The sequence below is a fragment of the Falco naumanni genome, chromosome 12 (assembly GCF_017639655.2).
Source record: "Falco naumanni isolate bFalNau1 chromosome 12, bFalNau1.pat, whole genome shotgun sequence".
Lineage (NCBI taxonomy): Eukaryota > Metazoa > Chordata > Aves > Falconiformes > Falconidae > Falco > Falco naumanni.
Genome location: NC_054065.1, coordinates 27,828,230 through 27,848,608, shown reverse-complemented (window position 1 = coordinate 27,848,608; position 20,379 = coordinate 27,828,230). Strand labels below are relative to the sequence as shown.

Sequence of the window (20,379 nt, the reverse complement as noted above, 5' to 3'; positions counted from 1 at the left end):
AATATATCAGTTTCGTAAATATCACACATTCTGAAAACAGTGTAAGAAAAAAGTACCCTATTGTGGCATTTATTTTTTGTGGAAAATTGTGCTTACCCAAAATACGTAAGGTACCATATGTAAGCTCTACTAACTTCCTTGTTTGGCACAACTGTTAGCTGTAACAAAGGGTACGTAGCACTGAGTCATCCTCAGGTGACCACTAACTTACTAGGCAACTGCGCCTCCCATCCTGCAGCAGAGGTGGTTGTGGCCATATTGTCCTGTCCTGTTCTCCTTCTGACAGGGCAGGTTTCTGTTCATACAGCAGAGAGAAGCCCTAACCAACCCCTGCAGAAATCAGCAGGTCAGGCCACCGTCTTCTACTGTAGCATTTACCACCACAGATATCATGGTGTTTTATAAAGAGAATAAAAGCATAGTAGTTACTACACAGTTGTCACTTGGAGTTTTAAATAGCGATACTTACATTTTAATATTCTGTATGTTACCATTTTTCTATAAAACATTGGGATTTCAAATCTCTCTGTTACTTTCAAGTGAAAATTCCTTTTGATGAGTTCAAGAGATATCAATTTACAGTATCGCATTAACTTTAATATGCTTTGTCTTTTCCACAGAAATCCTATTCTATGCCAATAGGCATCGAGTTTCAGAGGAGATACGCAACTATTGTGCTAGATCTAGAGCAACTAAACAAAGACTTAAATAAAGTTTTGCATAAAGTTCAACAGTATTGTTATGAGGTAAGGTTTTGCTGGAATCACTATGTACTTGTTGGGTTTGCTTAACCTAAGTACAAAAAAATAATTAGAATTTCCTGGGAATAGGGTGTAGGTGGGGGTCACTTTGAAATGAAACTAGTAGTAGCTATCGGATTCCTCCTCTCTCCGCCTCAGCCTTTGTCTCTGTTTCTTTCACTGGAACGTAGACACTTCCGATGATGCCAGTGGCCAGTTTTGAAATAGACATATGTGTTTGTAAAGGAAGAAAAAAACTGTGTTACTACGTACCTGTGAACTCTCTTTGAAATAGTTTGTCATTTCACACGTACACCCAATGCAAAAGAGATCTTCATTCTTCATTTCTCTTCATTCTGTCTATGCAGCTTGCTCCTGACCAGGGCCTCCAGCCTGCTGACCAGCCAACAGACCTGAGGCGCAGGTGTGAAGAGGAGGCTCAGGAGATCGTCAGGCAAGCGAATTCCTCGACAACAGGACAGCTTTGTGTTGAGAGTGAAAATTTAACTGATCTTATCTCTAGACTTACAGCAATATTACTGCAAATTAAGGTAAAATTCTTGCAAAAAAAATAGTTTCTCCTGTAAGATGCATAGCATTAAAGCTCTGCCGGTTTCTTTGTGCCAAACTGTGAGAACACTTTTTGTTTTCTTCTCCTACAGTGTCTAGCAGAAGGAGGTGATCTGAATTCCTTTGAATTTAAATCACTAACAGATTCATTAAATGACATTAAGAATTCAATAGACTCCTCAAATATCAGGTATTACTTTTATGAATATTTAATTCTTAATTACACATTTTGTGCCAGCAAGCAATTCTTACTGTATTTTAAAGCTGAGCAATGATTATAATTAAGGGTTTTAATCTGGTAACTTTTACTTACAGGAATGGTCCTCTTTAAAAGAGAGCTTCTTAAAGGGAGTGAAACTAGCAGTTTTCTGTTTGAACTTATTAGTGAAGTAACCTGATTTTTAAAAAAAATGAAACAAAGTGCTAAACTGATGCAGCAACAACTAGACTTTCTTCCTCTTCAGTCATTTATGACAACTAATACATTATTTTAGAATGTTTTCAGACTTTGAAATCCCACTAATAATTTCTTTAAACCACAGAACAGTACAATTTCAGTATTCTTTTTACACAGTTACTCAACCTCTTGTCTGTAAATATCAAAAGTTGGCACATGAGACAATTTATAGCTTCTGACCAGCTTCCATTAGCAACATTTTAAACTGAGGAACAGAAGAACAGCCATATTGTGCCAGGTCAAAGCCCGTCTAGTCTAGATGGGCCATTTTTTAACAGTTGTCACAAGCAGGTGCCTGAGGAGGCATTATAAAAATAGCAAGAATTTGGTAATACTCATCTGGAGTACACTGCAGCCTCCAGCAATGTGTGACCAGGATTTTTTTTTTATATATATAATTATAATGCTGCTAAATTACATAATTTAGAAAATATACCTGAATGCTAAGTGTTTCCTTATATCCTCTGTACTTGTATTGCTACATAATAATGGGAGGCTGCACACATGAGTTTGTTTTTTGGTTTTGGGGGGGTTTTTTGCAAAGATAGTAGGATGGCCTTCTGATTTAAAAACCATTATTGAGAAATGCTGGTTTATAGCATTTTTCATTAGTAAAACCGAAAATAAACCCTGAATATTAGTGAAAATTCACGATAATCAACACTGCAAATTGCATGTTGGAGTGGATTCAGCTAAAGGCTGGTGTACATTGTTAAGAAGATGATGATGTTTCCATTTCACTGTACTTATTCAGGGCATTTTAGCATCTCTTCATAATATTTTAATTTCATTAACTCTGGTCATGTTAAAGTCTTCTTTAAAGTACCCAAGTCAGTAACTGCTGATTTCGTCCAGTGCTTGTGCAAATACTATTTTCACATTTGTCTCAATCAAGTTGCATTAGTATTACTACTTTCCAATTCCTCTGAATTTTTGTATCGGCTGTGTTCATACCTTGACTTTCACTGTAGAAATATTCGGACACAACTCTTCAATGTGAGGTTTAATGCTTTTTTTCTTCTTCTTTTCTTCCTGTAGTTGTTTTCAGAATAATGTTGAGATCCATGTTGCACATATTCAGAGTGGTCTGAGCCAGATGGGAAATTTACATGCTTTTGCAGCTAATAACACCAACAGAGACTGAAAATTTTCTTTCAAGTGTACAGCAAGTAGTTCTGGAAAATCCTCTTCCTTTATATAGGCTTCACCAAATATCCTAACTGCCAGAAGATAAGGGAAAAGAAAACCTCTCGGAAAGGACCCTTTGAAATATATTATATCTGCTTCTTAAGAAAACCAGCATTACTGGCCAGCGTTACATTAGATTTCTCCATTTGTTATTCACATACAGTAGTTTTGCTAACTGGTAATCTCATAGTGATTGCATTTATTATAATAAACTTGAAAACATACTTTCCTATAATTTGAAGTTAGTTTTTAAAATTTCAGATGAGTTCTGCACACCTCTTGCTGTTGGCTGTCCTGGTACGTTAGAAGTGATGAAGAGGAAATGGCTCAAATGAGTAGCCACACGGCAGGTCTTTGTCATGTAAAGCTTGCCCCTGCCGAGGCACCGAGTCGCCTTTTCTGCCTTCGGGTGGCGCGGGGACAACGCAGGCTGAGCGTTCCTCAGCTGGAGAAGCAGCAGCAGGGTATGGACAGAAGCTGTAAAGCTGAGGATGTTGGGCAGGTCCATCGATCAGTCAATGTCTTGTTGGAACTTTTAATTTATCATAACTTATAGAAGGACTATAATGAAGGAATATAAAAATGTAACTGGTAACTTTCTGGAAAAAGATTGGTTATGGTTTCTTCCCTTCAAACAGGGTGAAAGAGGCTTTAGTTGGTATTTTATGTAAACGACTGGTTAAACATACTGTTTTTCCAAATTTTTGTTTGTTTTGCACAACTTTTAAATTAGATTACTGGTTATCCAACAATACCCAACATATATAAATATGAAGATTTTTATAAGTAAAGATAACCAGTGAGATAAACTGCAAAAATAAAAAGTGACAACCTGCCTATGAGTACCTTTTGGAATGTTAATCTTGTAAAAAGTGTGTATTGGTTTGTTTAAATAGTCTTGTAAAGCTTCTGTGTAATGAATTGTTTCCAGATATGAATTTTCAGAGATAGCTGTAGAGATGTTTTTGATTCTTTTAGATGCCTCATTAAATGAGGTTTTTTATATGTTAATGTATAAAGGATATGTAAACAGGTTTATTTTCAATTTTAAAATTTTGTATAGTTTAAAGATGCTTCTGTATTCTGTGTTGGTATTGTGCCACTGCAAAACTTTAGTGCAGAGTTTATATTTAGCTAAACTTGTTCTGTTAATTAAGAGAAATGCATAAATCTTTTATTCTCAATGAAATTTGTAACTCTGAATAAATTGACCTATGAGAGTTGATATATTTCACAAAAATGCAAACTCTTTTGCAGATGGTCTCAGGTCATTTTTTTTTTAACAACAGAAGTTAATTTAATTGCTGAAAATGAAACATTGTAAGGACAAGGTGAGTAGCTGTTTTAAAAGGTATTTTGAAACTTTGCAAGGGATATTACAAAATAATGCTGAACGCTAATTTTGCTGACTTACCTGTGGAAATTTACCTCTCATAGTGCAATAGAATCTTGTAGTGGCCTTTGCAATTGCTTTTGTGATTATGTTACCCGTTATTTTGTGGTGTTACCGTCTGACAGCAGGAGGCTAACTTTGCCCTGTCGGTAACAAGCATCCCAAACTGAGGGGGAGGGAAGCTGTAGGCACCAGCAGATACCACTACCATGGATGGTGCTCGGCAAAGAGGATTTGGAACCTGCTTTTCATGACAAACTTATTTCTTGCTGGACACAGAATACATTGTTTCAACCACCACACTCCCATCTTAACTCCGATTCCATCGGTGTGATGGTTTTTACGTGTAGATTCTTCAATGTGCTCTTTCCAACATGTTTTGTGTTGATGAGGGATTTTTTTTTAATCATTGCAGGGTTATGTCATATAACAGGAAGATACATGATTTGTGATAAGCCTGTCTGTGTGCTTTCACGTGTCATTGGGCCAGCTGCTGCAGGCAAGGTGGGCGTACATCCCTGACTCCTTCCAGGGGCCACGTTTCTCCTGATGTGTTGGGTCAGAGCTAATGTTGCTCGGTTTTGGTGAAATACAGTAACAAATAGGACTGCTTCAGCTGCACCTGGCCTAAGCCTAGTGGGAATCTGAAGAACTCACTGCAACTGCTGTAACTTAAGGCTGCAGGAGTAGAATGAGTTCGTTTGGCTTCAGTCAGTACCCTTGAATTCCTGCTGCACCCCCAGGAACTGGTGGTCTCATTTTCTGCTGCTTCATGTAAGTGCTTCTCCTCAGGGGCCTTCCCAACCCCGAACGTAACAGCTCCTTGGGCACCGGTGCCCACTTGAGGCGGACGGGACCTGGTGGTGGGTGGGTGGGTGGGTGGGTTTTGCTTTATGTTTTTTTCAAGAGCAGCTCTGGTTTTTGGAGGGAGAGTATGAATCTGCAACCCTGCCCTGCGACCCACCCTTACAGGCTTGAGGTGCAGCCGTCCCAGACTGCAAGCACAGGTACGTTACAGGGTGACTGAGGGATTTAGTGCGTTGGTTACCTTATTCTGGGGGACACGGCTGCTCATACAGGGTGTTTCTGCTGCTAGTGCATGGGTCACTTTTTCTGTGCTTCCAAACCATCGGAGCCTCCTGGCATTCGGGTGCTCTTCTATAACTGGAGTCTTGGAATGGGCTCTGCAAGGCTGTTTTGTAGGCAGCACTGCTCTGTAGGCAGGAAGAATTGGCCTTATCCTCAAAATACATAGTGACATTATCCTTCCTTAATCAATTCATTGACTGAATTACAGGAGAGGCTTCTGTTACTACCTGACCTGCTCCTGTGACAGGGTGACCCACTCTGCAGGTGAGGGAAGGACTGTGGACAGCTGGGCACGTGCTGCATGGGGCACAAAGCACACGGAGCCACAACCCGCTGGCACTGGGCACAGGGGTGTCCCCAGGGCTCACTGGCTGCCCCTGGTGCGCCCAAGGAGGCCAGCAGTGCCCTGGCTAGTGTCGGGGCCAGCAATTGTCCCCCCCCCCGTGCCGAATGCTGGGCCCCTCACGGCCAGAGGGATGCTGAGGGGCTGGGGCACAATCCTGCAGGGAGCGGTGGGGGGAGCCGGGGGTGTTCAGCTTGGAGAGGAGGAGGGTTGGGGGCAGGCAGGGGTCAGTCTCCTCTCCCAGATAACAGGCTACAGGACAAGAGGGAACGGCCTCAAGTTGCGCCAGGGGAGGCGTAGGTTGGCTATTAGGAAACAACTTCTTCACTGAAAGGTGGTCAAACAGGGGAACAGGCTGCCCAGGGGAGCGACTGACCCTGGAGACACTTAAGACATACAGATGCGGTGCTCAGGGCAGGGTTCAGCGGTGGACTCGGCCGTCCTGGGTTAACGGTTGGACTGAATGATTTTAAGGGTCTTTTCCAACCTAAATGATTCCATATTCATCCTCAGTAAAGAGCCATTCAGCCCAGTACTATCATGGAACAGCCTCGGTGTAGTCCCCAACACTCAAGTTCAACGCTAAAGCACCTTTACCCCCTTCACAAAACGCTCCCACGTGTCTGCGGTTAAACTTGGCTGAAGCTGTTTGTTGAGGCTTTTGTCTGAGCAGGACAAGGGTCTGGGGCCGTGCTCCTCGCGCCATGAACTTGCATTTTCCTTCAGGGAGGGGGGGTGGTTGTTTAGAGCAGATCTAAAGGCTTAAGGCAGTTGGTGTCACTTGTCCTCCAGGTCCACCCGAACCACAGCCACTGCTCTCCAGGGAAGAACCTGCGGCTGGGATGGGGGATGGCCCCTTAACCTGCTGGGGTAAGAAACCCTGTCCCAGGTACGCACACGAGTAAAGCAAAAATGTAAACCTTTTTTATTTTTTTTTTTTCCTCCTCAGTCAAAAAGTCCCAACAGCCCACCCCAACTGTCCCAAGTTTCCCAAGACCTGCCCCCACGGTGGATTTGGTTAGCTTTTTGGCTAAAGAAGGTTAAATAGAAATACAAAAACACGCTCATGGGAATCTTTACATACAGTGTACAAAGACGCCCGCAGCTGACGGAGCTGACCTGTATCTTCCTCCAATAAATAGGTAAAAATCAGTTACTACCGGATAAAGTGCAACAGTGGCGGGGCCGGGGCTCTGACACCCCCCGGGGCTCAGAGGGCGCAGAAGGCGCCCAGGCCCGTCTCCTCCCACTCCGAGCCCGACTCCGAGTAGCCGCTGGTGTCCTCGGCGTCCGAGACGGGCGAGTACTGGCCGCAGAGGGCGCGGGCCGGCGGGCAGGGCCTTCCCCCCGCCAGGGAGGCGGCCGGGGCGCCCCCGGGCTGGCCGGGCAGGCAGCCGCCGGGGCCGGGGGGGCAAGGCGGCGGCCGGCGGCCACGCGTAGGGGCCCGAGCCCCCCTCCTTGGGCTGGAGGCGCTGGGCCAGCGCGTAGCGGGGCCGCTGCGGGGCGGCGAAGCGGGGCGGCCGCGGGTGGCCGGGCGGCGGCTCCGCGGGGCCGGGCCGGGGCGGCCCCCGCTGGCGGCGGGACTTGGCCCGCCGGTTCTGGAACCAGACCTGGGGAAGAGAGGCGGGTGAGGGCGGGCGGGGGCGGCCCGGGGAGCGCGGCGCGGCCCGGCGCCCTCACCTGGATGCGGGACTCGGGGATCTGCGTGGCGTCGGCCAGCTTCTCCCGCAGGTAGATGTCGGGGTACATGGTGTCCCGGAAGACCAGCTCCAGCGTCTCCAGCTGCGCCGCCGTGAAGCTGGTCCGCTTACGACGCTGCGAGGCCGCCGGCGCCCCCTCCGACGGCTCCGCCGCCCCCCCGGCCCGGCCCGCCGGGGGGCAGCGCGCTGAGGGCGGGCGAGGCCGGCCCGGGCCCCCCGCCGCCCCCCGCCCACCTGCCGGCGGGGAAGGCGGGTCGCTCCGCCGGCGGCCCCCCCGAAGCGCAGCGCGGCCATGGCAGCGGGCCAGGAGGGGCCCGGGTCGCCCCGCCGCCCTTTATAGCCGGGGCGGGGGGCGGGGGATCCGGGGGCGGCGGCACGGCCCCGTGGGCAGGTGGGCAGGGGGCTGCGGGCACCCCGCCGCGCCCCGCAGCCCGCCCCGGCCCCACGCGTGCCCCTGGGCCAGGTCGGTGGGGACAGGTCGCCACCCGCAGGGGGCCTGGCCCGCCGCTGGGGCGCTCCCGGACGCGGTGCAACACCGGGGCTGGCGCGGGGAGGGGGGTCGGCCCGCCGGGAGCCGCCGGGGAGAGGCGTGTCGGCCAGCTCCTGCCCGCTTTGCCACTGAGGGGTCTCGCACAGTGTCAGGCTCCAGGTAGACGAGTTACCCCTTCCCATGGCCGCCCCGTTTGCGGCGCTTGGCTGCGGGCTGTGCGGCCGGTGCATGGCCTCCTGCGCCGGCGGCTGCTGCAGAAATACCTTCCTTAAGATGCAGGTTAACCGCACCTGCAGGGCCCCAGCGGCTCGTTCGGGGCAGGGGCAGACGCTGGAGCCATCACCTTTCCCACCCACCCGCCAGCCCAATGCTGCTGCCGTAACTGAGGAGGCCTCACGCCAGAAGGCTGCCCGTGCGCTCCAACAGGATACATCTTCGGAAGGGTCTGTCCTCCTTTGGCCTTACCGTCTGGTGACAACCACAGGACTGTCTCCTGTGCAAAATGACTTTGTACAAAAATCGGTGTCTTGATTGTTAAAAGCCATTTTTGAAGGTTTTATTCCTAAAGTGTTTGTACCTTTTTGCTTTTACGCACGCAGCGATCCAGGTGCTGTCATTCATGAAGGTTCTAGGTCATCTGTTCCCGAAATCGCAGCCTGCAGCCGGTGGTCAGAGACACGAGCCCTGGGCACATTCTCCGTCAGCAGCATAATGGGAGGGCACGATGGTGTGGAAGGGCGCAGGTGAGCGGTGATCCAGAAAGCCTGGGCAGCCTTATTTTCAGTTTTTAATAAAAGACTTGAGGAGGGTTGAATTACTCTGCAGACTCTGTACAGATTTAGAAGATGCCACAGGTGGCACCAAAAGAGAATTAGTCCATATTACATTTATGTGACAACTATTTTACTCTGTTTTACGTTGCGTAATGTTTGCTGAAAAGCGTAAGCAGAGGTTTCTTTCCTGTGTAATGCAGGATAGAGATGTGACATCCTTTAGGTTTCTGAAGGATTTAATCCTGCTTTGAATGATGCCCTTGTAGGGACGTTGACTTTAGTTCCTAGGATTTGGTTGAGGTGGATTAAGTGCGCCAGACAGAGCATGCAGCTTTTCAGGGAAACATGTTATTCTCACACATGTACACGTGCCACTCACAGCAGCAGCACCCCAGGCTCAAGTAGCTGCTGGTACCGCAGGCGCCCCACTCTTCACCCCCATCCTGCTGCTTTCCTAGTAGCTGAGTGGGTTGCTAAGCCACGTGCGAGTCCATGCAGTGTGATCAGGGAACTAGTCCAAATTAAATTCACTGTACAGTAACGGTTATTATTTTTATCCAGATCTGGGATTCCTCGCCCATGGGTCACCAGCAACCCTGGGACAGCTGTACAAGCAACAGGGCACTGCCAGGTGGAGCAGGAGGGAAACTGGGGAATCCCATCTGGGGCTGCTTCTAGGGGCTGCCACCACCTGGATGTGACGCTGAGCTAGATGGGGACGAAAAGGACAGGCTGCCCAGGAGCATGGTGGTTTTCCGTGTCAGACTTCCCATCAGGGCAACGGCTTTATCAATGTATATTGAATCCATACTCAGGAAAGAGTGAGTACTGGGAGCTAATAGACCTATTCCCAACTCATAAATCTGGAAATGGGCTGGCTCTTTGATCTCTGTGGGCCAAAAGCCGCCTCAGTTCCCTTGCACTTTACAGTACCAGAGGTGTTCCAATAGGGACCTTGTAACAGCACCTAACGTGCTTCCCCCGGTGAGGAAATGAATGGAGATGTTTCCCAGGCCTGGAAGCTTTTATTAAGAGATACGGGTGTAATATTCATAGACTATTAAAAAGAGAAAAAAAAAGTCCATTATGTTACAGTAGAGGAAACATAACTTCTGCACGCTAAACTTCATTGCAGTACATCTTGTGTATGAGTGCAGTTTGACCTCCAGTTCTGGGAAGGGAGAAGGAAGCCTGTGTTTTGCAGCTCTATCAAACAGGCTGGGAACACCTGTGCTACTGTGACTGAACCACGTGGACAAAGCAGTCGGTGCCCTTAATGCAGCCAGTATTTGCACACATGGGCTTCAGGCTATGGGGTTCACGCTCAGTCACCACATCACCCATCTGCAGATGGTTGCATCTTCTAGCAGACGTTCCCGCAGCTTACACACGAGCGGCTGAGGCAGCTGTGGGCAGGCCTGGCCGCGCTGCCTGACCACACACCTTTGGTGCTGGCCACCGTTTACTTCCGCTCCCTCTGCTTTCCTTTCCTGGGCTGGCTGGCTAATTGGGTGGGTTGACATATCTTGGTGATGAGTCCTCTTCTGCATACTAGCAGTATGTGCTGGACACGAAAGCAGAGCAATTCTGGGGCGAGACCAGAGCCCAGGAATCCTATTTTCCCTTTCCCGTTGCTCAAAGCATCACACGCTGATTTCCTCTGTGGGATCCTGGTGGCTGCCCTGCTGTATTGGCTCGGTTTGAAAGGGATCTAACATTGCAGAAAGGCAAGGGGGACGGTGCTCTCTAATCGTAAAGGAGTGTGCTGTTAGCTGGAGATCAGAGTAGGAGGCTTTTGCCTCCTCCTAGGCAAGCAGGACGGCATGAAAGACAGCTCTTTGCTTTCTGCCAGTTCTCCCCCCTCCCAACGCTGGCACACCTCTCTGCAGCTCCCACAGAGTGTCATCCCACCGACGTGCTAAAAGCGATGCCTGCGAGGTACTGCAGTATGCCTCCTGCAGCAAGAAAAAAGCACTGTGTCTGGATTTGGCAGAGTTTCCCCTCCCTAGCGAGAAGCTTTGCATCCTGCTGTGCCCCTTGTCGTCTGACAAGGTTTCCAGTGCCTCGCCGGTGCCAGCATCTGCATGGAGTTATACCTGGGTAAGGGCTGGAGGCATTTAGGAAGACAATCAGACTTTCGTCCCTTCCTATTTTGCATACTTGCTTTTATTTGTGTCCTGTCTAGGCACAAAGGGGGATTTTTACTTCTTCCCTCAAGACACAGCCAATAAGTCCAGGAGTGGCTTGCTATTTGAAACTGAGATGGTGAAAATTGAGGTAGCTGCCTCCGAGGGAAGAGCAGGCTACCTTGTGCGGATAGCAGAGCTTACTGCCTGCTTCAGGAGCTGCTCACAGTGACCTTCGCTGTATTTCTCAAGAGAAACTCCTTGTGCTTTTGTCCATGCTGGGGGTACCTCTACACTGAGGTGCCTGTGCCGAGGGGCTCTCACAATGCAAAATGTACTTGCACCTGCAATGAGAACACAGTTTTAAAAGCTTCAGGTGGAGAACACGCTATCATGTCACCGCTGCCAGCTCTGAGCATCCAGCGAGGATAAGACAGGCTCTGAAACAGTAAGTTTTGGAGTAGAAAGGGGAGATGGGCCCTGTGCAGAGTTTGCTGGCCTGCTGGCTACTTAGCCCTTCGCATATCAAGCCAGGGAGCTTCTCTCAGGCTCCTGGGGGCCACAACATCATCTTTTAAACGTGCAGATTAAGATCCTGCCTTACGTGACTAGAGGAGCCGGGGCTTGGGAAGCATCTCAGAATGCATGGCAAGAGTGGGCGGCAGTGTGACATTCAGTCGTGTCTTTGCTGCCAAAACAAACGCACCCCTTTAGGTAACTAACACATGCGAGCAGTTCTGCTGCTCAGTCCCAGAGGGGATGAGGCACGAGGGGTTTCACTGCGCAGTGGTTTGTAACCACTAGTACGGCCTTCGCTGTGTTCAGACTCCTCTGGCTTGTCACAGCACTCCGCTCCTTCTAGGACTCTGCAGGGAGACAGCTCTTGCACGGGGTTTTTTTCATTCCAGCAAAGCTTATTATTTTTGTCTTTAACGTGAATTCTCTGGTGTCTAAACCCAAGACTGAAGCTTTTAGTAGCACAAATTTAGTGGTCTCTTGTCTACCTGACTAAACTTGCAAAGACCTGGTAGTTTGGAGATCTCGATTCCTACATCATTTTTAATTGAAACTGGCCAGCAGGTTCAAAGCTTGTATTGGGAGACTGACCAAAAAGGGAACAGTGGTCTCACACCCCCGAATTCCTTAACTAGAAAGTTTAAGAAAAAACAAACCCACATTTTTGCAGTTAAGACTTAGCTTAAGTTTAAGCTATATTGAAGAAGCAATGCCTGTATAACTATCTCACAAATAAAACTAATTGCAGACCAGACACATTTTTATGATTTTATACATAACTACATTTGCTCCAGAGCTTCTGCTGGCATGAAAATGCTGTATAATTTCCAGCTCCTTTAGCAGGGCCCTGATAGCAAAGATCATTAATGCATGCTAGGCTTAGGTTTTGAGGGTTTTGCATTCTGCCTAAGAGGAAATCTTTAGGTGAATGCTTAATTTCCCTGTGATGGCTTCTAGTCACTGTGACAAAGCTCTTTACAGCCTCTGAATGCTTTTAGAGGTTTATCAGGTCTTCCCAATGTACGTACACCGAGATCTATATATTGAGGCATATGCAGGCTTTTAGGTAGAGTTCTGAGATCTCACAGTGATGTCATTTTTTTAATTTAAAGTTGTCATTTCATGGTGTTTGTCTTTCTAGCCCTCATGGCTATAACAAAGAAGCCTTTGAGAAGGTGAGCTGCATATAGTCCTGGCTTCAGCATAGTTTGCAGATGCCTTGAAGTGTATTCTTGAGAGACTGGAGCTGCCTGTCCATCTTGGATGTTCAGCTGTGTCCCTGAGAGCTCCTCCTCGCTACAGTCCCGGCAGGGTGCTGGGAAGGTCCTCGCTGCTTCACCCTGCACATCATCCTCTGCTCCTAGGGGAGTCCCAGAACAGATCCCAGCATCCCTGAGCATACCAGCACACTACAGAGAAGCGGGGGTTTGCCTTCCTGGTCAGCCCAAGGAGTGTATTTGATGTAGAGGGCTCCTCCTGCCTCTCAGAAGGACGGACGATGGCACGCTCACACTTAGGGCTGTGCCATTCCCATTGCACGTGTGCGGTGGGTGTGATCAGCATGGTGACTTCTTTGCAAAGCGCCACAGGCTAAGGATGCCGCTGCATTCACAGCTCCATCTCTGGTCTCTTGTGTGGTCCCAGGCAAAATGCTGACTTCTGTGCCTTGGCTTCACCACCTGGAAAACTCAAATAGCCGTATTTGTCTCTCACCCTCAGGCTCGCCTCCACCTGTGAGACAGTGAGGTGGATCCAGTGTTTGCTACAAGGTCAGAAGCATGACTTGGCCATGCTCCAGGCTGTCCCAGTTGGCAGCAGGCGCCTGGGCACCGGGAGTGGGGAGAGAAGGGGAGAGCGGTGCTGCCCCTGTTGTGAGGCTGAGAGCGTGACCCACGGCACTGCAGCCGCAGTATCCTGAACACACTGACCCGTGACCTGGGCTGAACCCCTTTCAGGGCTTTTGTGCCTACAGGTAAGAAATATGTGATGGAACAGGTAAGAAATATGTGATGGAACCCATAGCACTGGAGAACTGTCAGAGCCTGGTGACATCAATCTGCTGTGGTTTAACCCCAGCCAGTAACTAAGTACCATGCAGCGGCTCACCTCCCTCCCCAGAGGGATGGGGAGGAGAATCGGGAAGAAATGTAAAACTGAAGGGTTGAGATAAGAACAATTTAATAATTCAAATAAAATAATAAGAATATAGTAACAATTATAATGAAAAGGAGGGAGAAGGGGAGAGGAATAAAAGCCGGAGGGAGAAAAGAAACCAAGTGATGCACAATGCGATTGCTCAGCACCTGCTGACTGATGCCCCGCCAGTCCCCGGCAGCGATCGGCAGGCCCCAGCCAACTCCCCCCAGTTTATATACCAACCATGATGCTGTATGGTATGGCCACTTTGGGTCAGCTGTCCTGGCTGTGTCCCTCCCCAATTTCTTGTGCCCCTCCAGCCCTCTCATTGGCAGCTCATGAGAACCCTGAAAAGTCCTTGACTTAGTATAAACATTACTTAGCAACAATTAAAAACATCAGTGTGTTATCAGCATTATTCTCACACCGCAGTCAAAACACAGCACTGCACCAGCTACTAAGAAGAATATTAACTCTACCCCAGCTGAAACCAGGACAGGGAGGCAGGACACTGCTCGGGCAGCAGGGCCCAGCTGCTGGGCTACCAGTGATTCCAGATCCCAAAGGGCCAGTCTCGCCCAACAGCTCTGTGCGCAGATTTTCCCCAGGGTTACAATAAATGCCAAGTGCCAAGCGGTTGTGTTCTTTCTGAAAGATGACTGTCTTGCTTGGCTGGGATCTGATGACATCTATATACGCATGATCTATTTTCCTTTGAAAATTAAAACTGCTGTGTCTCTTTATTTTTGGCAACAAGGAACTAATAGTATCTTGTGAGTTTAGCCCTGTGCTTAGGAGGGGGATGTGACTTGGTGGGATAAGCCATTTCCTGAGAGGTGTGAGACATGACTTCAAGACCTGGTGGTGCCATTCGTGTATTCTGTTCTGAGGAGTTGATAAGAGCTTCAGACACACAGAAAGCCTTGAAGTAAGCAGCCGTGGGGGAGGCGTAAGAACCTAGCAAATGCATATGAAAAGATCAAGGGGCTGCATTTGCTAAATCCCGACAGGAACAGATTTGGGGCAAGACGCCCCGTTCAGAGGGGACCCAGGTGTAGCAAAGGGGCAAGAGCAGACTGTCTGATGGCTGGCAGCTGGCTCCCTACCTTCTGAGGGAGAGAAGGGGAAAGACTGGGGAGTGGGAGGGAGATAAGAGCAAACAGTGGGGGTGGGAAGAGGGAAAGGCAAGGGCAATAGGGAGGAAGCTACCTGGAGACGCTGGTTGAAAGGGCAGGGGATATTTAGGGTTGAATTTAGACACTGTTAAACCTCAGCCTGCCTTTGAGTTTTGAGACACCCTGAGAACAGCAGGATGTGTGTACCTGACTCTCAGTGTTGCTTCTGCAGCGAGTGGGCAGTCCCACAAAGATTGCTGTGGCAGCAAGCGCTAGGCTTAACCAATTCCTCGTTGCAATTTATCTCTCTGCCCTCTCTGATTTTATAGCAGGTGGTACTGTGAGAGAACCTAAAGCTTTTATTTAATAGAGCACATCATGTTGCTTTGGTTACTTGCATGCTCTGAACAAGGTCATACCCCATTCCTAGAGATATTTTCTTTAATGAAGAATTTTATAACAACTGTTGATGCAGGTGGTTGTATATATAAAATTACTGGGTTGTCTGAAGTCCCAGCAATGTTTAATTAATTCACTGTACAAACAAAGGAAAAAGCTCTATCTCTGCAGATGGGAAAAAAAAAAAAAAGATAAGGATGGAAGAGCTAAAGGAAAAGACAGGACCCTGTTTACCTCCTTTTCGTACAGTACCTCCTTAGGAGAGGCAGCCTTCCAGCAAGCTCCAACAGTAGGGCTGGCGGGGAGGACAGGGTGATAAGCAGAAGGGCCACATCCTCTTTTAATAGCACTGAATAACAGAAAGAACAGCTCCAAACAGTCCCCTCTCTTCCTTTATCAGGCTCCTTGGCCTTAGCAAGCAGTGTTAAGGCATTGTTTTGTACCATTTCTTGGCAGGCTCCTAAAGCCTTCCCCTCACCCCCTGCACGTGGGATGGATGACTTCTCCCCCAGCTTAGCAAATGACAGGCATAAGATTCTCTGTTTCTGTCTTGCAGTGTTTGGTATCTGTCTGAGTGCTGAAATTAATGGATTTTTATGAGGATTTCACTTTTTTTCTTCTTTTTTTTTTTTTTTTTTTTGTTAAAGCTTATGTCTCATGGTTATTGAGAAAAGGATCCAAATGTGAAGCGAGTTTTGCTCCAACGGTTCAAAACCAGAAGGCAATACACAGAACCAGAACCTTCCCATCAGGTTGGATGCTTGTTACGATACGAACACAGATCCACTATTTTTCTCTGCCCCTGGCTGCTCTGGTACTATTACACGCCACAAGTCTTCCCTCTCTGAGTAGTGTTGACTTGACTTGCAATTTCTTCAGCTGGCTGCACTTCCCTGCTGCTGCTCAGGCATGTGCCAAGGCTGGTGCTCTGGCTTCAGTCTTATCATTCATTCTAAATATTTCCTAGCTTCTTTTCTTATTAGTTTTGGAGACAAGGGACTGTTGGTCTCTTGTGTATCATGGCACTTGCAACAAAACCATTTTGGTTTGCTCTAGCATTTTTTTCTAGGATGTTTCATTTCAAAGATATTCAGGCCTCTGTACGGCCTGGAAGATTTTCAGCTTTAACATGTAGTTGGAAGGTGGGAAGTTCCACCTGAGTTGGGGATTTGCAGTTTTGGGTGATCATAGCTGGTGAGTGCAGTGGTTACTATGCCATTTGACGAAGCTATTCTCTTCCATGCATGAATTGACTCACATTTCTTTGCTATTTAAAATCACACTGAAGAAAAGAAAAAGAATGAACCCAGCAGGCATTATTTCTGTGGGTTATCCCAATTTCTGTAAGCCCACAGCATGGTTTTCTGGTGTCTGACTCATAGAGAAGCTCCACGCATTTGCATAGAAAAGTATCTCCATCTTCCTCCCCCACTATCCTGTCCTTTGGCCACCCCAGATAAGCTGTCCAATACCATCCTGCACGTTGCCTCACTCACCTCCACAACACACCCTCGAGGGTACATCCCTGCCCTCCACCCGGGACTGGTGCCCCCCCGGGCTGCCCTCCTCAGCTCTTGCCACAGACCTTCAAAATGCCTCTTACTCTCGTCCTCATTTTCTATGGCAGCTGTTTTTCTTCCCCTATTATTCAAGCTCAGCTCCTCTCCTTTTATTTCTGGCAGGGTTATTTTTCTATTTGACTTTGGCCCCATTTGTCAAGGGCGCACCCTTGTCACCTCCTTAGTCTAATCCTCTCCTTTGTTGTCTAAAGGTCTTCCTCTCTTTCCTTTCATTGGTACTTTTATCTCTTTCTCCATTATCTTTTAGTCCTCTTGATTCTTCCCCCTCTCTTTTGCTTTTGACCAAGCTTGTCTTACACATATTACTTGGGGGATTTAAGACTTTTCTCCTTGACAGCTTTTCTTCCCCGCCCCCTGGAAGTTTCTCCTTGCTGCTGGACGCATGCCAAAAAGCAAATACATTTATTACTCCAAATGAGACAACTGTAATCCCAGATCGAGAGTGACTCCAGGCGGCAGTGATCGCAGCAGCGCTCTACTGCCATCTTAGCCATCCCCCGTATCTTTGCGAGACCACATTTTTCCTCTTTTGCTGTTTGCTGTCGTATCTTCACACCTGGGAGGCTGTCTTAAGGTCTCTGAGGTAAGAGAAGGTACAAAGGAGTGTCAAGAGTTTGCTGCAAGGCTGAGTGATCAATAAAGGGTGCAGCAGCATCGCAGTGTAGTTCCCCTATTTGCAGTTCCACCACTGCTACCCTCTTTTGTCCCCACCCTCTGGCTTGCTGTAAATGCCTGATGCAAGGCTGTAGACAAAGTCTTTATGACAGTGTCCGGAAATTGCAAAACTGGGCCCAATATCACGTCAATCAAAGCATCACCTGGGTGTTTTACACCATGTGTGTCTTGGTCAGTGCCAGCACAGCAGCATTCTTGGTTTTCTAGCATTTCAAAAAGGCTGTATTTCCCTCAGATCTTGCCAAGATAGAAAAAGTTGGGTAAAAGGGCAGAAGTGAGAAGATAAGTTTTATTTGATTAATCTCTCTTGGTTGAACTGTCCTTCCTCTGTGATTTGTATTTCTTATCAGATAAGGCAGCAGGAGTCCTGGCATGTGCAGAGCAGGCCAGGGGAAACAGGGAACCTGCTGACACTGAAAATCCTGACAGACTGAAGACTGGCCCTCCCTGCCCACAGAGCTTGATTTTGCACCTCTTCAGAAAAATGGCAATCTTTCCACTGCCTGCACAGAGCACTCTCTTGCTTCAGGGACCAGGATAAATTCTAGCTGTGAGATGTGAAGACCCACACAGTGGCCCACAGAAGCAAACCCCGTACGTTGTGCTCTTTCCTCCGCCTAACAAAGTGTCCTGGATGTGTGTGAGCACTGGCCTTCTTCATCTCAAACAGGTCTTTGCATTTCAGCTTTCCACAGCAGGAAGTTGCCATTAATAGTGTGTAGCCAGGCCTGGGCTCTCCAAACATATATATCAATATATGCCACCGAAAGTTGCCTGTGGCCCCATTGCTGAAGGGAAAGTCCCTGGCACACTGGCAGAGACACACAGGGTTGTTCCTAGAAGATCCATATTCCAGAGCAGGATCGGTGCCTGCTTCCTTCTCCTCAGGCCTTTATCTAATCTTGCAGCAATGCAGCTTCAGCAGATTCCTTGGCTAACCGAAGTGGAAAAGCTGGTTTGAGATGGAAATTTTACTTAGGACCATGTAAAATATGTATGCACAAAGAGCTGCGGAAGACTGGGTCATTGCAGGTCTGCCTGACCTCTTTTCTCTGTCCACACTTCCCAGGGTCAGTTCTCAAACTCTTGACAGTATTTTCAGCAGATGCAGAAACCGTGGACCACATCCCACAGTAGGAAGGACTTACGCACTTTGTCTTCACAGCAAAAGGAGAGCTACTCCTGTGAAATCCTCTCTACATCGGTTGGTCCCAGTTGCTGGTTTTCTCCATGTAGGCATGTAGAAATCATGACTCATGAAAAAAGGAGCCACAAAGTGCTCTTTGGAGCACTTGCAGAATAGCCATAGTTTAAATAATTGCAATTTTTTTTGCTGGGTGAAGTTTGGACCATTTGGGAGATGACCATGGTATGAATAGGAAGGGGAAAGCTAAGTGGAAAATACCTTTGCTAGCAGTGCCTCCAGTAGGCGCAGCACAAATAAGCAAAAGAGGTACATGCTTTGGCTGGCACTTTTTTGGTGAGAAAATGCCTCCATTAGACCTATTTATTGGTGGGCTGCCTAAGCCAAGTACTCCTGGGGTGACTGTTGTTATATAGCAAAGTGTTATTTTCCACCTCCTTCCTGAAGAAAATAAGCAGCGCTTGTTACAACAGAGATTTTGCTGTTAGAACTGTGTTTTTATCACAGCACAGAAGAGCAGAGGGCAGCACTGGTCACATCGTGGGGATGCTGTAGGGGCACTGCTGTCATTTGCCATGTGTGAAGTACATAAGCTGTGTGCCTTGGTGAGGAGATGGTGTGACACTCTCCGCTGGTCCCCTTGCGTAAGTGCCAGGTGGAAGCCTAGTATAAAAAGGGCAGTAACAACCTTGGGGCGAGGCTGGAGAGGACTTCTGTGGTTGCCAGTGTCACATGTTTCAGCAGAAATTCGTTTGACATTTTGGAAGGGGGAAGGCAGGGCTGATCGTTCCTGGCTGTTGTGCTGAGTATGTGCCGATGCACTTGGCTCTGAGCATGATGCATTTTCCAGCACAGAGGAGGCTTGTGTCCATGCGGTTTTAAGGTCAATTGTGCCATCACACCCTTGAGACAGTAAACAGTGGCAGATTGTGAAAGGGGCTGTACCAGTAACTCATGACATTTTTGGCACGCCATCTAACCAGCACCCAGGGAAGGCGCTCAGACTGTGGTGATGCACCGTCTCCTCACATTTTGCAGCTTTTCCTGGTGAAGGTAGGCTAGACATCCCTGGCCTGGCCTTTTAAATGGACCTCTTGCCAGGACAGTGGGTCCCTGCAAGATGAAACACAGCAGGTCGGGGAAAAGTAAGACATCGATATTTCCCCATGAGGTCTTTTAGGATCTCAGAAGAAACCATAGCTAAAAATCAAACAATCTTCAGTCACAGACTCAGAGGTGAGGTACAGTGCACGTAAAGTTGTGAAAGGTACCTCAGAAAATGCGGGCCATTCATATGGAGTATGTCTGGCAATGTAGTAGTACAGATATTCAGACACACGCAAGCACAGGGTAGATGTAGAATTTGGGGGAGTTAGACCTCATATTATCAGCACTGGTTAAACTTCTGCACTAAACCTTTATTCAGCAGCATTTTAGCCTCCCCTGTTTTATTGTACGTTCATCTGCCTGTCTTGTATCACACGGGACAGCCGCTGAGCAGCAGCCTTGAAAGAAACTGAACCAAAAGTGTCTTCCGAGTATCCCACGTGGAAGAGAACCAGTTAGATACAGCAGTCACAGCAGCTGCTCCCATTCTTGTATCAACACATCTGTTGTCAGCTGACAGATGTGACGATGGAAAGAGAAAAGGAACACGGGCAACAATTTGTATACTTTGGGGGAAAAATACTTGATTAGTGCATGTGATTTCAGCTCCATGGGCTGGCATCATTGCTAGCTGAGCAGAAACGCCAGGCAGGCGTAGGGAAGAAGCACATCATATATCTCATCTCATATCTCTCTAGCAGGCGGGGGAAGCATGTGGCTTTGTACATGCTATAGTAGTCCAGGCGAGTTCACGGAGCATTGCAGTGTGGAGGGCTGTCCTAGCCCAAACTCTTTCCTTAGTCCCTAATCCCCTTGTGTTAGCTACAGAGATTGCAGA

At 47.9% G+C, this 20,379-nt stretch overlaps 2 protein-coding genes across 6 annotated transcripts in view; one reads left to right on the top strand and one right to left on the bottom strand.

Annotated features, from left to right (window-relative positions):
• The window catches only part of LIN9 (lin-9 DREAM MuvB core complex component), a 44,876-nt gene extending 40,696 nt beyond the window's left edge, over nucleotides 1-4,180 (top strand). For all 5 annotated transcript variants that reach the window (XM_040611442.1, XM_040611443.1, XM_040611441.1 and 2 more), the window contains 4 exons: nucleotides 621-746; nucleotides 1,109-1,291; nucleotides 1,403-1,500; nucleotides 2,806-4,180. In XM_040611442.1, the coding sequence (XP_040467376.1) occupies nucleotides 621-746; nucleotides 1,109-1,291; nucleotides 1,403-1,500; nucleotides 2,806-2,911 (513 nt within the window). In that variant the 3' untranslated portion in view covers nucleotides 2,912-4,180. The remainder of the gene's footprint in view (nucleotides 1-620; nucleotides 747-1,108; nucleotides 1,292-1,402; nucleotides 1,501-2,805) is intronic.
• Nucleotides 4,181-6,895: 2,715 nt separating this feature from the next.
• Nucleotides 6,896-8,723, bottom strand: MIXL1 (Mix paired-like homeobox). Its single transcript, XM_040612073.1, is given in 5 exon segments — nucleotides 6,896-7,191; nucleotides 7,193-7,390; nucleotides 7,461-7,655; nucleotides 7,657-7,755; nucleotides 7,757-8,723. Coding segments are annotated over 5 exon segments (1,137 nt in total). The 5' UTR covers nucleotides 8,201-8,723; the 3' UTR covers nucleotides 6,896-6,990.
• Nucleotides 8,724-20,379: the final 11,656 nt, after the last annotated feature.